General features: G+C 42.7%; 1 protein-coding gene across 3 annotated transcripts in view; it reads left to right on the forward strand.

The window, feature by feature from the left end:
* The window catches only part of ZFC3H1 (zinc finger C3H1-type containing), a 44,671-nt gene extending 36,274 nt beyond the window's left edge, over positions 1-8,397 (forward strand). For all 3 annotated transcript variants that reach the window (XM_075427942.1, XM_075427944.1, XM_075427943.1), the window contains exons 29-35: positions 1,237-1,341; positions 1,431-1,596; positions 2,344-2,444; positions 3,594-3,695; positions 4,290-4,329; positions 7,387-7,449; positions 7,575-8,397. In XM_075427942.1, coding sequence (XP_075284057.1) covers positions 1,237-1,341; positions 1,431-1,596; positions 2,344-2,444; positions 3,594-3,695; positions 4,290-4,329; positions 7,387-7,449; positions 7,575-7,712 — 715 coding nt within the window. In that variant the 3' untranslated portion in view covers positions 7,713-8,397. The remainder of the gene's footprint in view (positions 1-1,236; positions 1,342-1,430; positions 1,597-2,343; positions 2,445-3,593; positions 3,696-4,289; positions 4,330-7,386; positions 7,450-7,574) is intronic.
* Positions 8,398-18,408: the final 10,011 nt, after the last annotated feature.

Here is an 18,408-nt window from a genome sequence, read left to right on the forward strand (position 1 = left end):
ATTGTTAGAAAGACACTTGAAGTCACTGTTTAGTCTAGTCACTAGGGACCTTAACTTAAGCTCAGTTGCTCCTGTATTGTAGCACTTGCTTCTAGGAGGAAAAATAGTGCTCTTGAAATAAGTGCCTAAATCACTTTCAGAGCTAATAATTGAGTGTTTCTGTGGTTGAGTTTTACTACAGTAAGTGCCTATGTATTTGGGCCTGTGTATCTGTCTTTCCTTTTTTCAGGTACAGAGGACAAAAGACACAAAAGTTCATTTTTGGCAAGTGAATATAGATTGAAATCAGCAAAGCTTCAAAGCTCAAGAAACAATGTTTTGCTTGGAAACATGGTTGTGTGTGTATGTACGTGTGTGTATGTGTGTGCACAGACATGTACACACACTTTCTACGAAAGAATTGGTGATTTAATTTGTAATTCTTGAGGAAAGCAGGAACAGCATCAGGCACTCTGATTATGTGACTCTAGTCAGGAGGGTTCTGTAGCAAGGTACCAACATCTCATTTTGTGTTTCTGTAGTCTTCGTGAGGCTTGTTTCTCTTACTGAAAGTCTTACCTTTTTTTCACTGTTACTTTACACTTTGAAATAAGGATTGTTCACTGAATCTTGATCAAAAAATGTCTCCTTCTGTCTTCGGTGAGGTCATATATGTTGGTCTGACCATATGTTTCTTTGAGAAACTGTGGAACAAAATTAAGGATTTTTCTGAATATTCTTGTCAAGTGTGCTTTTTTTTTTTTTGCTGACATGATCAGCATATTTCTACCCCAGATCTCTAGCAGTACTTGTTTCAGAACACTTAATTTTGTTGCCACAGTCTGATACCATTTCTCAAGTGGTTTTAATGTGACTTAGAAATTTATTGTTCTGGAAATTTCCAGGCACAAACTCAAGAGTTGTCTCTGTTCTGTAGCAGTCAAGAGCATCCCTGTTAAAAGGTTTAGTAAGAGGCTACTTTACAAGAGTAGAAGACAATTCATAGGATTTCATTTCTATTTAAGTCGAGTTGCATTTTAAACTGCATTGTTTCTCTGTTACTCCTTATTATCTGCAGTTGAGACTTACCCATTTTAATAAGTTGACTGATAAATTAGCTCCTAATGCTGCTGAACTGAAAACACTGTTTTTTCTTGCATCTCAGAATGGGAAGTCCTTCATTGTTTCTTACTCTTAGTATGTAAGAACGTGCATTGTTTATCACATACAACACTTTTTAACTTTTAATATAAACAGTTTGTGCCAGTCTCTTCATGTGAGTGTTGGTGAGGCGCTGGATGCTTACGAAGCAGCTCTGGGGGCAGTGATGCAGCAGGAAACTGTTCAGAACATCTGGCTCGAGTAAGTTCTTAAGTGAAGAAATAAATTAATCTCAAAGCTATAAAGTGAAGGCTACCAGAACCATATTTTTTTTTCTTTTTTCCTTCCAGTTACCTTGTTTTTATCAATAGCAAAGTTGTTGGATCCAACAACAAAGTTCAAGAATTCAAGCTTTTTACTGACCTAGTGAACAGATGTCTGGTTACAGTCCCCACACGATACCCAATTCCTTTTAGTACTGCTGATTATTGGACCAATTATGAGTTTCATAATAAGGTAAAAATGTGTCTGTGGACAGTTTTAATTAAACAAAGAAACTGATGACCTTTTAGCAGGTACCTGTAATTTACTTGTTCAAATACCACACCAGTAGTATGTGAACACTGAGAGCTAGGAATTGGTAGAGAAAGAAACAAGCATCTGAGGAGGGCAGTGTTCTGAGCAGAAGACTATCTAGCAGTGACTTTTTGAATAAAGGCTGTGTAAGGCAAAGAGAAACTTCATTATGGCATGCTTTAATACTGTGAATACAGCTGTTAATGACACACTCTCCCAGAGAAAAGAGAAAATGTGTAAGGGAGGGGAGAGATGGCTGAGCAAGAGACGTCTGCGGAGCTGTAACACTGGCAGGTGGAAACAGTGTAGCTGTCAGTTTTGATCATAGAAATTACAGTGGTCGAGAAACAGAAGAAATGGAAGTAGGAGTAAAAACAAGTTGAGCGCTTATGAAGATAGAATAAAGCTTACAGAAATCCTGGGTCCCGTTTTGCTAACATCCGGTGCATTTCTCTTTACTCGCTAAATGCAGCTAGAAGGACTAAAATATGTGGTGTTAGCAACTTGACGCTCACTTTTTAATATACAGAGCGATTTCTGTACCCTTGAGGGATAAGGTTTGTAGTTGATAAGGTTTGTAGGCAGTAACTCACTTTAGTCATAATGTTCCTAGTTGGTCATTCCATTATTCTTGGCAAAATTAGATGGTTATGAAGTGGATTAATATTTATAATTGAAATTCTGCAGGTAATTCTTTTTTATTTGAGCTGCATTCCAAAATCTCAACATTCCAAAACCTTGGAACGGTTTTGTTCTACCATGCCTGCTAATCCTGGACTTGCACTGAGGTATGTAGAAATACTTGTAATCAAGACAAACAGCTGGTTAATGTAACTACTGGTTTTTGTGCACGACATGCATGATTTGCTTTCTGCTACAAAAGTAAAACTCTTCCTCTGTTATTGCATGTTGCTTGAGGCATGCTGTGTCTTTTGACGTCTCAATCTTTCTTGTATTTGACAGAGTTCTGTTCATTTACAGAAAAGTTATAATTACACAGGAATTAACTCTGCATTGTACATGATGAGTACATATGATTGAAATTTCAAGTGTGTAGAGATATGTCAGATACATATATTAAAATCTGGTTGTTACTTAATGATCAGTTAAAAGTACAGTTCTAGCGTAAAACAAATAAAAATGGATCCACCAGTGTATAACAGTGCTGCCTTAAGGCTTAGCTTGACATTTATTTAGCAAAGATAAACCGTTCTTAATTTTGAAAAAAAAAAAAAGTCTTATGGGAAATAAAACCAGTTAATGTAAGCATTGCACTGATTCTTACTTGAAGAGTGTTTCAAAATGTAGTCTTCCAGGATTAGGGAGTCTGTGTTTTACAGTGTTCAGCTCCAGTGAACTCAGGAACATTTAATTGAATAATTTTGAAAAGTGCCCATACACTTAGTGTTTAGGGGCAGCAGTGACCCCAAAGTATTCAAAGCAAGACTCGAGATAAGTGTGTGTGGTTGGGGGCATGGGGAGAGTATGACACACCTGCCTCTGGCACATGAAGCTGGCTGCGTTTTAAACCAAGTTGCAGTTCAGTCTGGATGGAACTTGCAGCTTCCTTAGACAGTGGTGGTACCATGTGAAATGGGTGAGCAGAACACATGACTATAAAACTGATTAGCCCCCTTTCAAATGTAGGGCTACCTTGTGCATGCTAAAACTGGATCTTGTGATGTGCCAAGGATCATGTTTTCTCTGCGGTTTCACGCTTCTTGGTTATTCTCTGAAAGTGTATCTTAACTTTTTTGTTTTGTTCTGAGAGCATGTTCAGTCAGTATCGTACAGGGTGGCTTGGGATTTTTCCCTACTTGCAACTCTTGGCTCAGATTAGGTACAGTGTATTTTGTGTAATGTGTTTGTACCTTTGGATTGCTTTTCTGTTCCCGGTGATGAGAGCACTGTTCCTTTCTCATGAATGCTTTTTACAGACTGCTTCTGCAATACTGGGAGGAGAGCAATGTTCAAATTCTGAAACTGCAAGCCAAGATGTTTACATATAATATCCCAACATGCCTGGCCATCTGGAAAATGTAATGCAACAGTCATACATCTGTTTTCATAGATATTGCTTTTGTTTATAAGGTTTACACCACAAAGGTAAATGTGAAATGTCCTTCCAATTGGGCTTGCACTGGAAGTCTCTCTTTCATTAGCTTATTTAAACAGTAACTGTTTCTTACAATGGGCAGAGGTACTGTCACTTCTTTAAAATGAGAAATGGAATTTCCCTCTTGGGGAAACTTATGTGAATGAATATTATGCAGACAAATATGAATGATGTATTTACAAGTTGCTTTTTTAATTCAACTATTGACTTCTGTCTCCCCCTCTCTACCCTCCCCTTTATATATCACAATAGCAGTAATCTCCATTATCCAGTGATGCTGAACTGATCTTTTTCTTCAGTGTTTGTTCATAATGGGGAACCACTGAAATGTCTTGCTCATGTAAGGTTGTTTTTAAAAAATGGCTATTTTTATCTTTTCACTGTAGATTAACATCATTGGAAGTTAGTCAGTTTCTTCTCAAGGAATTTGTAATTCCATTCCTCAGTCAGTATTCTGCCACTAATGGCATTTAAAATCATTCAAGAATAAATATTTTTATATATTTCTTTTCCTCAGAGCCATTGCTGCCGAATGCTTTCTAATGGGACAGAGAGAAGTAAGTCAACACAGCTTACTGAAATGAGTAACTATAAAATTCTGTAAAACTTTTCATACCGTGGCTTTACACAAAGCAATGGTTATCTCTTAAACCCAAGATTTCTAGATAGTTGAAATACTTGATGTATGAACACCAAAGCATTTGCCTGAAGTGTGAGCAATACCTTTGGCAATCAAGGTAGAATGGATTATATATGATACACCAGAAGGACGGGATGCCATCCAGAGGGACCTGGACAAGCTGGAGAGGTGGGCCTGTGTGAACCTCATGAGGTTCAACAAGGCCAAGTGCAAGGTCCTACACCTGGGTCGGGGTAATCCCCGCTATCAATACAGGCTGGGGGATGAAAGGATCGAGAGCAGCTCTGCTGAGAGGGACTTGGGGGTACTGATAGACGAAACGCTGGACATGAGCCGGTAGTGTGTGCTGGCAGCCCAGAGGGCCAACCGTGTCCTGGGCTGCATCAAGAGAAGCGTGGCCAGCAGGTCGAGAGAGGTGATTCTGCTCCTCTACTCTGCTCTGGTGAGACCTCACCTGGAGTACTGCGTTCAGCTCTGGAGCCCTCAGCACAAGAAGGACATGGAACTGTTGGAGCGGGTCCAAAGGAGGGCTACAAAAATGATCCGAGGGCTGGAGCACCTCTCCTATGAGGACAGGCTGAGAGAGTTGGGCTTGTTCAGCCTGGAGAAGAGAAGGCTGCGGGGAGACCTGATTGCAGCATTTCAGTACTTAAAGGGAGCCTATAGGAAAGATGGGGACAGTCTTTTTAGTAGAGACAACAGTGACAGGACGAGGGGTAATGGTTTTAAACTAAAACAGGGTAGGTTTAGGCTAGATACAAGGAAGAAATTCTTTACAATGAGGGTGGTGAAACACTGGAACGGGTTGCCCAGAGAGGTAGTGGAGGCCCCATCCCTGGAAACATTCAAGACCAGGTTGGACAGGGCTCTGAGCAACCTGATCTAGTTAGTGGTGTCCCTGCTCGCTGCAGGGGAGTTGGACTAGATGACCTCTAGTGGTCCCTTCCGACCCAGAACTTTCTGTGATTCTATGATTCTATATCACGAGTACTTGTGCATACTATTTGTGTGTATCTTTCCCTTTCTGGGGGGCTGTATTTATTCTTTTCCCACTTTTGTGTGTGTTTTGGGTTTGTTTTTTTTTTTTAACCTGGAGGGGATTGCTAGCTCTTAAAGTGCAGTAGAGGGAAGGAAGGATTGTTGTGCTGGAAGATGGTAACGACTATCTGCGACAAGTAGTTGGAAGGGTGGGTCTGCCAAGCCGATCTGTGTACAGAGTTTGAGTAGTTCCCCGCCCCATCAAAGATATCAGTTCTTTTTCTCCAAAAATAACAAGTTTCCCTCCCCAATGAGTACCATTGAGTACTTTTTGGGTTCACTCTTTGTGCAAATGTAAGAGGCTTTTGGCACAGCAACTGAGTTGCTTTTCAGTCGAAACAGAACGAATCTTCCTGGTATTGTTGCTGTCGCCTTCAAAATACACTTCTGCCTGTGGAAAGATGCTGTGTATTAGGGGGATCGTGAGGCCCTGGGTTTGTGACTCACCACTTGGTTGTGGTGTTTCTGAGCTACTTCTCTGCTGTATTTTGTTTTGTGTCATTCTTGCAGGGGCTGATCCTCAGCATCCTTCTCTTCTGCCAGTAGTCTTTCTTTTGAAACAGTATTAAAGCTTTAAGTGATCCATAACGGGTAGCATGGCTATTGTTAGACTCACATAAGAAATCTTTTCATTCCTTTTTTACTGTCTCCTGGAATGTTTAAAAAGAACACCCCCACTCCCCCCCAAGCAGACAGTTACTTGGTTTGTAAGATCAAATAGTTCAAAGTCAGGAGATATCAAAGGCATGGCTGGCTATTCAACCTTAATTCTGTTTCTGTGCTGATGGTTTGGTGTAATCTGTAATCAGTCACAGATCCCTGCTTCAGTCATTGTATTAGATGGACTACATTTTAAGGCACTGCCTATAGTGAGGCTGGTGACTTAAAAGATCCCTACTTTGTTTGGTTCAAAAGTTAGAAAAATACAGTTCAAATGAATCAAAAATAGGGTCCTTAAAGAAAATGAACCAATTGGAATGAAGGCGTACGTTAAACACTGGTGCTGGATTACACCCAGAAGAAATCTTGTGGTTTTCTTCTGCAACCACCTGACTTGGTGTGGAGTAAAATCACTTCAGCAGGCACACAGAGTGCGGCTGGGTTTTTTGGGGGGAGGAGGGGCTTAGTTTGGGATGTAGGTGGCCTTTGCAACTGTTTACACAAATCAGTGACTGTTCCAGCTAACTGGATTTTCTAGTAAACAAGGAGGATGTCGTTTTGTAATTGAATTGTGATTCAGATTCTGGATTTCCTGTTCCTATAGAACCTGTCATTTGTTCCCTTCAGCAGGTCATGTAAAGGTTTGCTAAAAGAATATAAAAATGGGTGCAAGTATTTAAAATGCCAACAAATACCTCCCCTAGTGACTCTGATTAAAGTTGGTACTTAAAATACCAGTAGTTAAAGGACACTTGAGTAAATACTCGCATTAAACATCTTGATCCTCTGTTTCCAGCCGTAAAATGGTAAAACCGTTTTTTCTTTTTTAGAGTTGCAAAGACACATACTGATTGCTAAAGCACAGATAGATAGATAGATGCTGAAGGAAAAAAGCCTATGAAACAGTAATTTTCATTGCACGGTTGGGATGGTATGCAATAAGCAAGACCTTGAGACTACATATTGAGTGATGAAAAAGAAATACTCAGTAAGCCGCTTCATTCCCCGAGCGTGTTCCATCCTGTGCAATGAATGAGGCAAGAGTCTTGTGAAGAAAAATAGAATGTCCTCATGTAATTAATCATGTGCATACAAGGGTCAGAATTAAGGTCAGACATAAATTGGCCTTTGCTTTTAGTAGCAATTTAATGCTTGAGCTTGAAGCATTTTAAAAAATGGATTTTACAAACTATTGCAAGAGAGTTTTGTGCTTCAAATCACTCATTTTGAGTGCATGAATTTGTACTGACTTTTAACACTTGTTTTTATTTTACAGGTCCATCATTTATATCAGAGAGCCCTTCAGAAGTTACCTCTATGTGCAACACTGTGGAAAGATGTAATGTTTTCTCCTTATGATTCAGTTTGAGGTTTCATATAAATTTTATGCATATCCCATATCCATAGATGTGGTGATGCTCAGGCTCTGGCTAAATCTTATATCTGCTTCCCCATCTCTTACAGCAACTCTTGTTTGAAGCATCAGGAGGAGGTAAAACTGATAACCTGAGAAAACTAGTTTCCAAGTGCCAAGAGGTTGGAGTCAGCCTAGATGAGCTTTTAAATTTAAACACTTACAGAACAGAAAGCAAGAATCACTGAACGCTGGGTGCGGTCAGCCCTAAGTCCTATTAAATGCCAAAACCAGTTGAATGGTTCTTCAGGCTGATCCGTGCCTAAGATCTGTGTAAGGCAGATGAGTATTGCTGAGCATATCGAGCCTCCGAGCCGCTTTCCTTGAACCTGGAAACAATTAACATGACCCTCCTCTGGAAAAATGAACTCCCTGTCTGGCCTTGCTTCTGGGCCCTGCCAGATTCTCATAACGTCATCTACGTAAGTATGGTTAATCAAAATGACAGACATTATTTTTTTATGTTTTCTTTTTATTTTCTGTTTTCTTTGTTTTGCTGTTCCTGATTCACTTGACACTCGCTGATGCCTGAGAGATCTGTGTTTGGGATTAATTTACTGGGCTGTGTTTACAGTAAAAAGCAAGTAGTCCATTTTGGGTTTTTCCTTTTTTAAACCTTTTTTGAGACTTTTTCATTACAGGATTTAAAACAAAAGCAGCCGCTCTTAAGGAAAGTGTAACTGCCGTGGCCACAAGTATGCTTCTTGCACTTGAAGGCTCTAAGAGGGTTGCTTACTGCCCTTTTCTGCATTGGACTCACGGCAGAGACTATTAAACTTGAAGATTAAAGAAACTATTGCAAATGCCAGTGCATCAGAACCTAAGAGTGGTCAATTATGTGCAATTTTTTGTAAAGAAATTTTAATTTATAATAAAGTTTAACAGTTTAAAGAAAGCTAATATTGATGTGGTTTGTATTGGTACTACCATGTAGTATTGCAGGTGTTTTTACAGAGATATTTTCAATACAAGGTGACCTTTTAAAAAAATCTGTTTTGATCAAAAGGTAGGTGAATGTGGTTGAGCTCCCCATTGTGGATGTAGAATAGCTACATCTCGGTGAGGTGTTTCCTCCTCTTGCCTCAAATCCGTGAGGACAGGCTAAGAGAGTTGGGGCTGTTCAGCCTGGAGAAGAGAAGGCTCCGGGGTGACCTTAGGGCAGCCTTACAGTACCTGAAGGGGCCTACAGGAAGGATGGAGAGGGACTTTTCACCAGGGTGAGTAGTGATAGGACAAGGGCGAATGGCTGTAAACTAAAACAGGGCAGATTTAGATTAGATACTAGGAAGAAATTCTTCACCGTGAGGGTGGTGAGGTACTAGATTGCCCAGAGGAGCTGTGGCTGCCCCCTCCCTGGTAGTGTTCAAGGCCAGGTTGGATGGAGCTCTGAGCAACCTGGTCTAGTGGAAGGTGTCCGTGCTCATGGCAGGGGGGTTGGAACCAGGTGATCTTTAAGGTCCCCTCCAACCCAGACGATTCTGTGATTCTATAACAACTATTCCTGTCAATAATACCACTTCAGTTATGGAAAGTACATCTTCCATTTTGCCCTTCTGACCTTTAATGAAAGGAGGCCCAAAGTCACTACATGTGCATTATGGAGGGATGCTGTTAGTCCATGGAGCCTGTCTGTGTCAGGCTGGCTTTCCACCTGTGTTCCACCTGGGCCAAGCCATAGCCGGTTGCAGTGCCTTTTGCCAGGGGATTTATGAAGGTGCCATGAAGACAGTGAACGAGTGGTCTTCACGTTTGAGGCAAAGCAGTTTGTGACACAGAACTTCCAGTATCTTTCAAAACCCTTACTTGCATCTGAAGCTACATGTGAAGCAGCTTGCTCAAAGGAGAAAAAAGTGGGAAGTCGTCATTTTCATCTGGGGGAACAGAGGGCAATTCTGTACCTTAAGTCTTTTAGACAACTCTTACATCTAAGCATAAATTATAAACCAAGTAAAACTTCAAATACCCACTTTAATGGCCAGGTTTTCCTGCAGACTACCCAACCCGTCTCGGGAAAGCTGACTTGAACCCATTCTTCGTGATAGTGGAGTGGTATCCTGATCTCTTTGAACCTCTGCTGTGGTACAGCTCCGCATGAAAAGGGCGTAGACCATAAAAGTGCAGTATTTAATTCTTTTATTAAAAACGCTTCAAATATGGTAAATGCTGGCTTCAACACGTTGCTTAAATTTTTTTTTTTTCAAAAGTTGTCTTTAAAAATTTGCTGATAGTTGATAATTTTCTGGGGCGACACCTAAATGCCTGCAGTATTTATTCTAGTGTGATTCCATTTTACCAATTCTGCTGTTAGAAAAGCTTAACACTGTCAAGGGTTACAGCACTTAACGCTGACTTGTGCATGCCCTGTCTAAGGCTTGTCTGATGCTTAGGACTGTTACTTTGTTACCTTTATTGTTTCCTGTACAGTGACTTGGTAACAAAAGGCCTAGTGTCTCTAAGAAGACCTTAAGCTTTAAATTTTCATCAAGGATTAATCATAGGTACCCTGCCTTGATGGCTTCTCACGTACTTGGAGATAAGGGGAGGGGGAACCAAACCCCCCAGTCTTCTGTCTTCTGTTGGCCTTAACCCATATTGTTTTAATTAAAGTACTCCCACTTTATGTGACCTTTTGACCCACTTTTGCTTGGCCTGATGGTATGTGAGAGTGGCTGATCATAATGGGAACTGTTCATTTGCGAGCTGGAATAAAGAAGTATGAGGAAGCCGTATAGGCTTTAGAGCAGCACAAGCATTTTTTTTTTACCAAGCAAGAGGCAAAGTGCTCTGTCGGGTAACATGGAGCTGCCAGGAAGGATTTTGTGTGTTGGCAGGCCTGCAGCCAGCACGGAATCCTTTCCATCTGCTGCTGGTCTGGTGGTTGCAAAGAAGGCGTTCCCTTTAAGGAACAAACAAGGTGGTTTCCTTCTGTCATTTGCAAAACTTCATGAATTCGTCACCAGGGAGAATGGAAGTTAACCAAGGGTATTGAATTAATGTACATATCAGTCATTTAAATTAATGATCTTTCCTGAGGACTCTGCTCTGCAAGAATAGATTTCAGATTATGGGCAATAGTGGTGAATAACTGGGAAGAAAGGATGACTCCAGTCAATGAAGCAAAACATGAGCTGCTTAAGAGGAAAAATAACATTACCAGGAAAGTACAGTATTTTTTAACATAAAACTATGCTGTTACTTGTTTTATGCCCAGAATGGCTGCTTTATGAGTAGTGATCTGATTATTTGGCCACTAGTTCAAGTCTTGCTGGAAACTAAGTCTAGGTCTTCAACAGTAACTGCACCAAACTGCTACCACTACAGTATTTCTCATTGCCTGACTGTTACAAGGACACAATATGAACAAAACATTCAGCTGCATTTATTAGGAAGAAAAATAAATGGAAATTATTGTGTTTGTTTTGTTTACTACCTTCAGTGAAGACCTACATGAAGATAATCTTTTGGGATTAGTCATTCTAGTGCTCACCAAGACGCTGATCGATTTATGGGACAGCGTGCCATTTGCTTTTCACAGAAGTTCCATTTTAACCTAGCTTTGTTACGGATAATGCTTTCGACAACGACAGCTCCTACCTTCCTACAAGTAGAGGTCGCTGCCTGGGGGCCTGCTTGACCATCTGTAAATGAGACAAAACGGAGCTCTCACATTGTGACTGATAAACTGTTCTGTGCTTCTAGAAATAATTTGTTTTCATCGAATGACGTTGATTTCGCTTCCATCATGCTGCTTGTTTTCGGGGCCTTTGTGCCTCCTCTTACCCAAAGTGTAAAAACGGGAAAAACCTCGTGCTGTGCTTACTGCCTGGGACTGTGCGGCAGGACCCTGTGGTGTCCCTTTCCCTCTATTTACATGATCTCCAATTCATCTGCAAGTTCCTGAACCTTTTGCAAGGGGAAAGGAGAAAGGGAGCAGTGATTAAATCAAATGAAAAATGAGGAAGAAAGATCCCACTAGGAGTTACCTTGTAAAGAACATGAGGAGCATCTACTTCTTAGCTTTAGGCATCATTCGTGACAGGTTTTTTTTTTTTTAGCACTGCATGTTCGAAAGTTCCTTAGCATCAATTCCACTCTGGTTTTTCTTGGAGCAGAGTGTTGTCAGATGCTGAGTTATCCCCACCTCTTTTCTGTTTCACGTTTTTGAGGTCCCTCTGAACGACTGCCTTTGCTCTGAGCTTGAGGCTGCTTGTGAGCCTTGACTTTTCTCTGGGATTCAGAAAAGGCGGAATTTTACTCCAGGGTCTCAACTGATCAGTGTCTCAAAGCTAAGCAGACCTGCCAACAACCAGGGTTTCCATCACTGACACACAAGTAGTGCTGTTCTGGAAGAGCGGGCTAGTCCTGGGAGACCTAGAGATGGCTCTGCTGGTGTTGGATGCAGTCATCGTGGATAACTGACACGGGTTTATCAGCTCTGAACATTTGCACTGGTATCTGTGGTACAGAAAGGGGATGGGCTCTGATCTCATGCAAATCTCGATGTCCCACGGGCAGGGACATCTCCCCTGAGACCAGGTTGCTCAAAGCCCCACCCAACCTGGCCTCAAACACTGCCAGGGAAGGGGCATGTACAGCTTCTCTGGGCGACCCGTTCCAGTGCCTCGCCACCCTCACAGCAAAGAATTTCTTCCTTATATCCAATCTGAACCTACCCTCTGCAGTTTAACAGTGTTGCCTCTTGTTCTGTCACTACAGGCCTTGGTAAAAGCTCTCCGTCTTGTGTATAAGCTGAGGTTCTTAAGCCCTGTTGCACGTCAGGTGTCAGTAAGGTCTGTCAGACTGTGAGTGATCCTTGGGCTCATGAGTGCAGAAGCTGTGAATGCTAGGAGTTAAAGCTGTTGGCCTCTGGGTCTAGCAACCCAGCCGCAGCCGCAGCCAGGTTTTTGATTTGCAGTCACTGGCCGTAGAAGTGTGCCCAGTTGTTTTTTATTTCTGCTCATAGTGCTGAGCTAATGCTATTCCCATATAAATTGCATTCCGTTCTTTGATGGTAGGTTCTTGAGCTGCTTACCCTTTTCATGCTCTGAGGACGTACTCTGAAGACAAGGACAAGCTTTTCTATTCTATCCTGATTACAAGCCTTGAGCAAGGAGTGAAGGGAGGGAAAACAAAGCCTTGGCTTAACTCATTAATTTATTGATAGTTTTTCCTGGTTGGGTTATATAAAACTGCAAAGATACCAAAAATGTAGTTACATAAAGAATAGGACTTCTTACCCAATTAAACGTGCTTCCTCCTGTTCATCCGTGCTGACATTTAATAGCCTGGTACCTTTATTTTTTGGAGTGCTGACTTATATTGAGACTACAAGAGGTGTCAGAGCTGTGCATCAGAACCTGGCCAGTTCTTACAAGCGTAAGTGGAGGCTGGTATTTGATAGTAAAGATTTCATAACCAATTTGTGTCACACCTGACAACCCACTTAACAGCCACTGTGAAGTTGTCACTCTTGTACCAAGGTAGGTGTCTGGAAGGAAGCCGGCCTCGCAGGGTTCTGTGGGGGGAAGATGCAGAGCTCTTGCTTAGACAGTACTCATGGGAAGCATTACGATGTCCTCATGGAGAAGCTGATGACGTATGGACTGGGTGAGCAGCTAACGAGGTAGACTGAAAACTGGCGCAACAGCTGGGCCCAGAGGGTGGTGGTCCATGGTACAAAGTGTGGTTGGAGGTCAGTCACTGGTGGGCCAGGGGTCAATACTGGGCCCAGTCCTGTTTAACATCTTCATCAATCATTCGGATGATGGGGCAGGGTGCACGCACAGCACGTTTCCTGACGATGCAAAACCAGGAGGAGCGCCTGATATGCCAGAGGGTCGTGCTGCCACCCAGACAGACCTCCACAGGCCGGAGAAATGGGCCGGCAGGAGCCTCGTGAAGTTCAACAGAGGGAAGCGCAAAGTTCTGTGCCTGGGGAGAAATCAGCCCAGGCACCAGTACGGGCTGGAAAGCAGCTTTGTAGAAAAGGCCCTGGGGGTCCTGGTGGACACCAGGTTGAGCATGGGCCAATGATGTGCCCCTGTGGCAAAGGCAGCCAGCAGCCTCCTGCACTCTGTTGGGAAGAGGACTGCCAGCAGGTCGAGGTAGGTGATCCTTCCCCTCAGCACTGGTGAGGCCACACCTGCAGTGACGTGTCCGATCTGGCTACCCGGTACGAGAGTGGTGTGGAGCTACTGGGGTGAGCCTACTGAAGGGCCCCAAAGGTAATTAAGGGACTGGAGCATCTCGTGTGTAAGGAGAGGCTGCGAGAGCTGGAACTCTTCAGCCTGATGAAGGCTCGGGGTGGGATCTTAGCAGCGTGTACAGAAGGAGGGTGTGAAGAGGACGGAGCCAAGCTCTTTTTAGTGGTGCCCAGTGACAGGACCAGAAGCACTGGGCAAAAACTGAAACACAGGATGTTTTGGCTGAACATCAGGAAACACGTTTTTACTGTGAAAATGACCGAGCACTGGCACAGGTTGGCCAGAGAGGTGGTGGAGTCTCCATCCTTGGAGATATTCAGAAGCTGTCTGGGCATGGTCCTGGGTAACTGGCTCTAGGTATCCCTGTTTGAAGAGGGGGTTGGACCAGATGAGCTCCAGAGGCCCCTTCCAGCCTCAACCATTCTGTGATTGTCATGTTTCTGGCGTGCATTAAATCTGTGTGCTTACACTACTTTTGTGGAATGAGCTGCACCTGGCCCCTAATTGCCTTCATGCTCCTTTAGCCAAGCGCAGACGGAGCCGGGCCAGTAGCCTAGGTTATTCCCTTCCAGCCCGGGCTGAGACAGAGCTGCGAGCATGTGATCTTTTCCACTTGACTTTGTTTGTAAATAGTTCTTATCTTAGTGTACACAGCGCTTAAGAGCTAGCTGTGGACTTTATAGAGTTTCCTTAGTGCTTTTATTGAAGTGTTCTCCCACTGCACACTTTGTTTTGTATAGTCAGTACAGAGCTTGCAGTTACTGATAGAGACTCTCTGCCCAGCTTTATTCTTCCTGGAGGTAACCATGGCCTTTAATGAAAGACGTATTGTCATTTTTGTTTAGGTGATTGGCAGAAACAAAAAAATTAGTGGTTTAAATCGAGAAAAGACGCTTCTTGATCTTGTATGGCAGGTTGTTGAGACCCTGCCTCAGATCGGTGAGGGTGAGGTGTAGAATTGGCTCGCTCTCAAAATCCTTCAGGCATATTCCCCGTGCACCCGTGCTGGTGCTGCCCTCGGTGCTCATTAACTACTGCTCAAAGGAGCAGCTAACTTCTCAAAGCGACAACATCCTACCAAATATTAGAAATTCACATAATCTTCAGAGGAGCTAAGTGAAAAGGGGTGGTGAAAACTTCCACATCCTCCGACTTTCCTGAAGAGCACAACATAGCTCAAACCCTATACATTCACTGGTCTGTGGTACTTTTCTGTACGTATACCGTGTCCAGCTGGATGCTTGGAACCAACTCCACAATAACCAAGGTTGAGATTGTGTTGATAATGAAAGAAAGCATTAGCTCCCCTTTTTTTCTCCAGGCTTTTACTATAAATGTCACCAAAAGTCTTAGCCAGCCTTGAAGATTCTCTGTAATTATCACCTAGGGCCCTGGGATTAAAATCCTTTGAAGGATTAATCATTCCAGTCCTAAGGGTCTGAACAGCAACTACGTGGTGAGAAACAAACCCGATGAGAAATAGCAGAGGTCATTCTTGCTGCCATTTCTTCCTCATTCTGCCAGTTGATGATTACAGTGGAGGAGCTCTTAACTCAGAGAGGACTATCAGAGACTCCGGCCTCTAGTGAGGAGGAGCGGTAGGAAACGTGCACCATAAACAGGCAGTGACCACAGAGAGCTGCCCCTTGGAAGCACGTAAATCATCAGAGAAGGAAGAAAATCACCACAAAATAAAAATCTCCTCCTTGCAGAATCTGGTTTCCCTGTGTTCCTGAGAATCACTTGGTTTGGCCCTCTGTTAGTTCTTCTGCTCTTTTCTAGCAATTTTGGACATTGCCTGGTTTGGGGTTTTTTTTGGTCCATAAAGAAGACCACCTCAAGATTTTGGAAATCACAAAAACAGATTATATTTATCAAGTAGGGTATCTAATATGACAAACTTGAGTGATTTCTCTGATAAAAGCAAAAACCTAATTCTCGACTTGCCCATCGCTGAATCTGTGGGATGGGTTCGTGTCTCCAAGGTTCCAGAGTGCTCATGGACCTGCATTTCTCTTTAAGCTGGTCAGAGCCTGACTAAGCCCCTTCCTCCTCACAGGTGATTTGAGTTTGTGTCCCATGAAATGTCCCTCATTCAGAATTACAGGGTAGCAAAGTTTCTGTTTTATGTGAATAAATGAGAAGTCTGATCACCCAAATCTATGTCATGCAACAATTCAGCTGAGGGACAAGTGAATCGGGCATCTGATCAGCTTTTGGGGGCTATGAGCAGGCTTCTTCCATATGAACATGGAGAGACAATCAGATTAATGCCGTTTCTCCCCACTAGTAACATTTCTTCGGATTTCAAATATAAGGTTCCCAGTGATGGTCAGCTAGACAAACCAATTGCAAAACCATTTCCCTTTGCAGTTTTATGCTGACTGACTCTGGTCACGTCTCTGCTAGATACCTTTTGGTTTTTGTCTTTTTTTTTCCCCCCTGATAACCATGAAGTTCCTGAACTGCTGTGGAACAAACTGAACTTCATCCTCTTGGTCTGAAGGACACCATTTGTGTATCCACAGAAAACCACAGGCTGTTTCACTGACAGTGATTTTGGTGGTATAGGGAGAATGCATGGTATTTACATTGTTTTAGGAATACAGAATTTTTAACAAACTGCATGTAATTAAGCCCATTTATGTTTACAGAGTTTCCTTGTCAGTTGTTTCTTAAAACCTAGCTTTCAGCTCTGGCTAGTAAAGTAATTTATTCCCTTGGTGCTGGGAATGTCAAAAGGAAATAATTTTAATACTTTTGCTAGATGCTATGTCACGTGTCGCATCTTTGCATCTGAAAGATTTCAAAAATAGTTTCTAAAAGTGAGTCGAATGTAAGTGTCTATGTCTTGGCGGCATTTAGTTACAAGATAATTAATTTGTGGATTATGTATCCAGTGCAAAGACTATTAGTTGATTATCTCTACCTGCTTTATCTAATGTACAAGATATACTAGTTTTATTTCTATCCTGTAATGGCAGTGTAATTGCAGATGTGGCGATGCTCCTAACCCGCTAGGACAGAGTAGAAGCAAAGACGCAGCAGCATTGACTTCAAAATTTTTCAGTGTCTTTCAAATCCTTTAGAAATTCGAAGTAGGTTACTGAGGTAGTTATAGTGCCCAGAAATTGAGGGAGCTGTATCTTACCTGAGGAATCTCGGCTGAAACCGGCAGATGTCCTTACGCGTCCTGCCATGTCACCCGAGGCTGGGGATCATCCTGCCAGCGGTTTTAGGGAGCGGTCAGGAATAAGATGAGAGCAGAAAAGGTCTGTTTTCCAGAGTCGGTCAATATTTTATGCCAGGGGATATCTGTTGCTCTGAAGAACAGAGCAGGGGTGTTAGCTTACCCTTATCTGCACGGTGGCTTAATGTTTGCAAGGAACTTCAGATCAAAATTTGGCTTAAAAGAGGATACAGACGTTAACTGCTACTTTTCTTTTTTATTGCGTACTACTATTTGTTGTTGTCCTACCTGAGTAGCAGATAATAAAGCAGAGTATGGTTTGTAACTGAAAAAGCCTTGTAAAATTGTTGGCAATGAATTATCTGTGTGTCTGTTTGTTCTCTGTTAATGGGAGTGTAAAATCCAATCATAAAGTTTGCGGTGCTGCACCTGGGGTACTGGCAGAAGTGACTGCATCGTGGCTCGGGAAATTTTTGACAAAGAGTAAATGGGAAGAAGCCTTTCAGTGCAGACAGCAGGGCCTGATCTAGCAGAAAATAGCATGGAAAATACAGTGATGCTGTCGTGTAAGTGACATGGTTCAAAGAGTCCGAGAAGGGGAAAACTCTGCACCTTTGAAAAAGGGAAAAATTTTTAATTCATTGCTCACCACTACCACAGCATGTGATGGCCACAGGCGATCTGCAAGGAACATTTGCTCTTTCAGATGATAATCCCCACTGATTTCTATATCTGTAGATTAAGGTAGGAAGATCACCACCAAGACCTGCACTGTTCAGATCTCTGTACAGTCAAGGAAAGCCAAACTTTGTGTGATCTCTTGTTGGGACAGCAAGAAAGAGTGGCGGTGCATTTCTTACACGGCCCTAGACAGACCAACAAGACATGAAACCACGCCTTCAATAGGGCAGTGGTTCTAAACTCAGTGATTAGCATCGTTCCTGTAAAGTGATTGAGGCAGGATCAATGAAAAATCTGCCTACACAGAGGACAAACTCAGTTGTTTAAAAAATGATAGTCCCAAAAGTCTTAAGACAGCTGAGGCTACACTTAAAGTCACTAATGCAGAGTATGCTGAAGGTCTGATGGTGGATGCAGGAGATGGTGTATAGCAGGACCAGATTCTGTGGCAGATGCATACTCCAGTACTGTGTGGACAGCACAGATGCCTCTTTGCCTCCTAAGCCAAGGTCTCCAACAGAAGGTAGTGGGCAGAGGACTCTCATGTACCTGGGTACCCTGAGGCACTCATTAAAGGACCAGTTAGGCTCCCTGCTTGCATGATTCTGTTAGAGGAGCCTATGTCTCTGTTACTGCAGGGGGAGTTTTGAGAGGTCAGCATCCATGCTTCAATCTAGCCCTTGGTGCTGGCCATCAGCTGGGCAGTCTATGCTGTCTTTGGGAGGAGCATCCAGTATGGACTCAGAAAACCATGATAAACTTCAGAGTAGGCAGACGAGGGCTTTGAGATACACGTGCTGCACTAGGAAC

Source organism: Opisthocomus hoazin, chromosome 8, assembly GCF_030867145.1.
Source record: "Opisthocomus hoazin isolate bOpiHoa1 chromosome 8, bOpiHoa1.hap1, whole genome shotgun sequence".
Taxonomy (NCBI): domain Eukaryota; kingdom Metazoa; phylum Chordata; class Aves; order Opisthocomiformes; family Opisthocomidae; genus Opisthocomus; species Opisthocomus hoazin.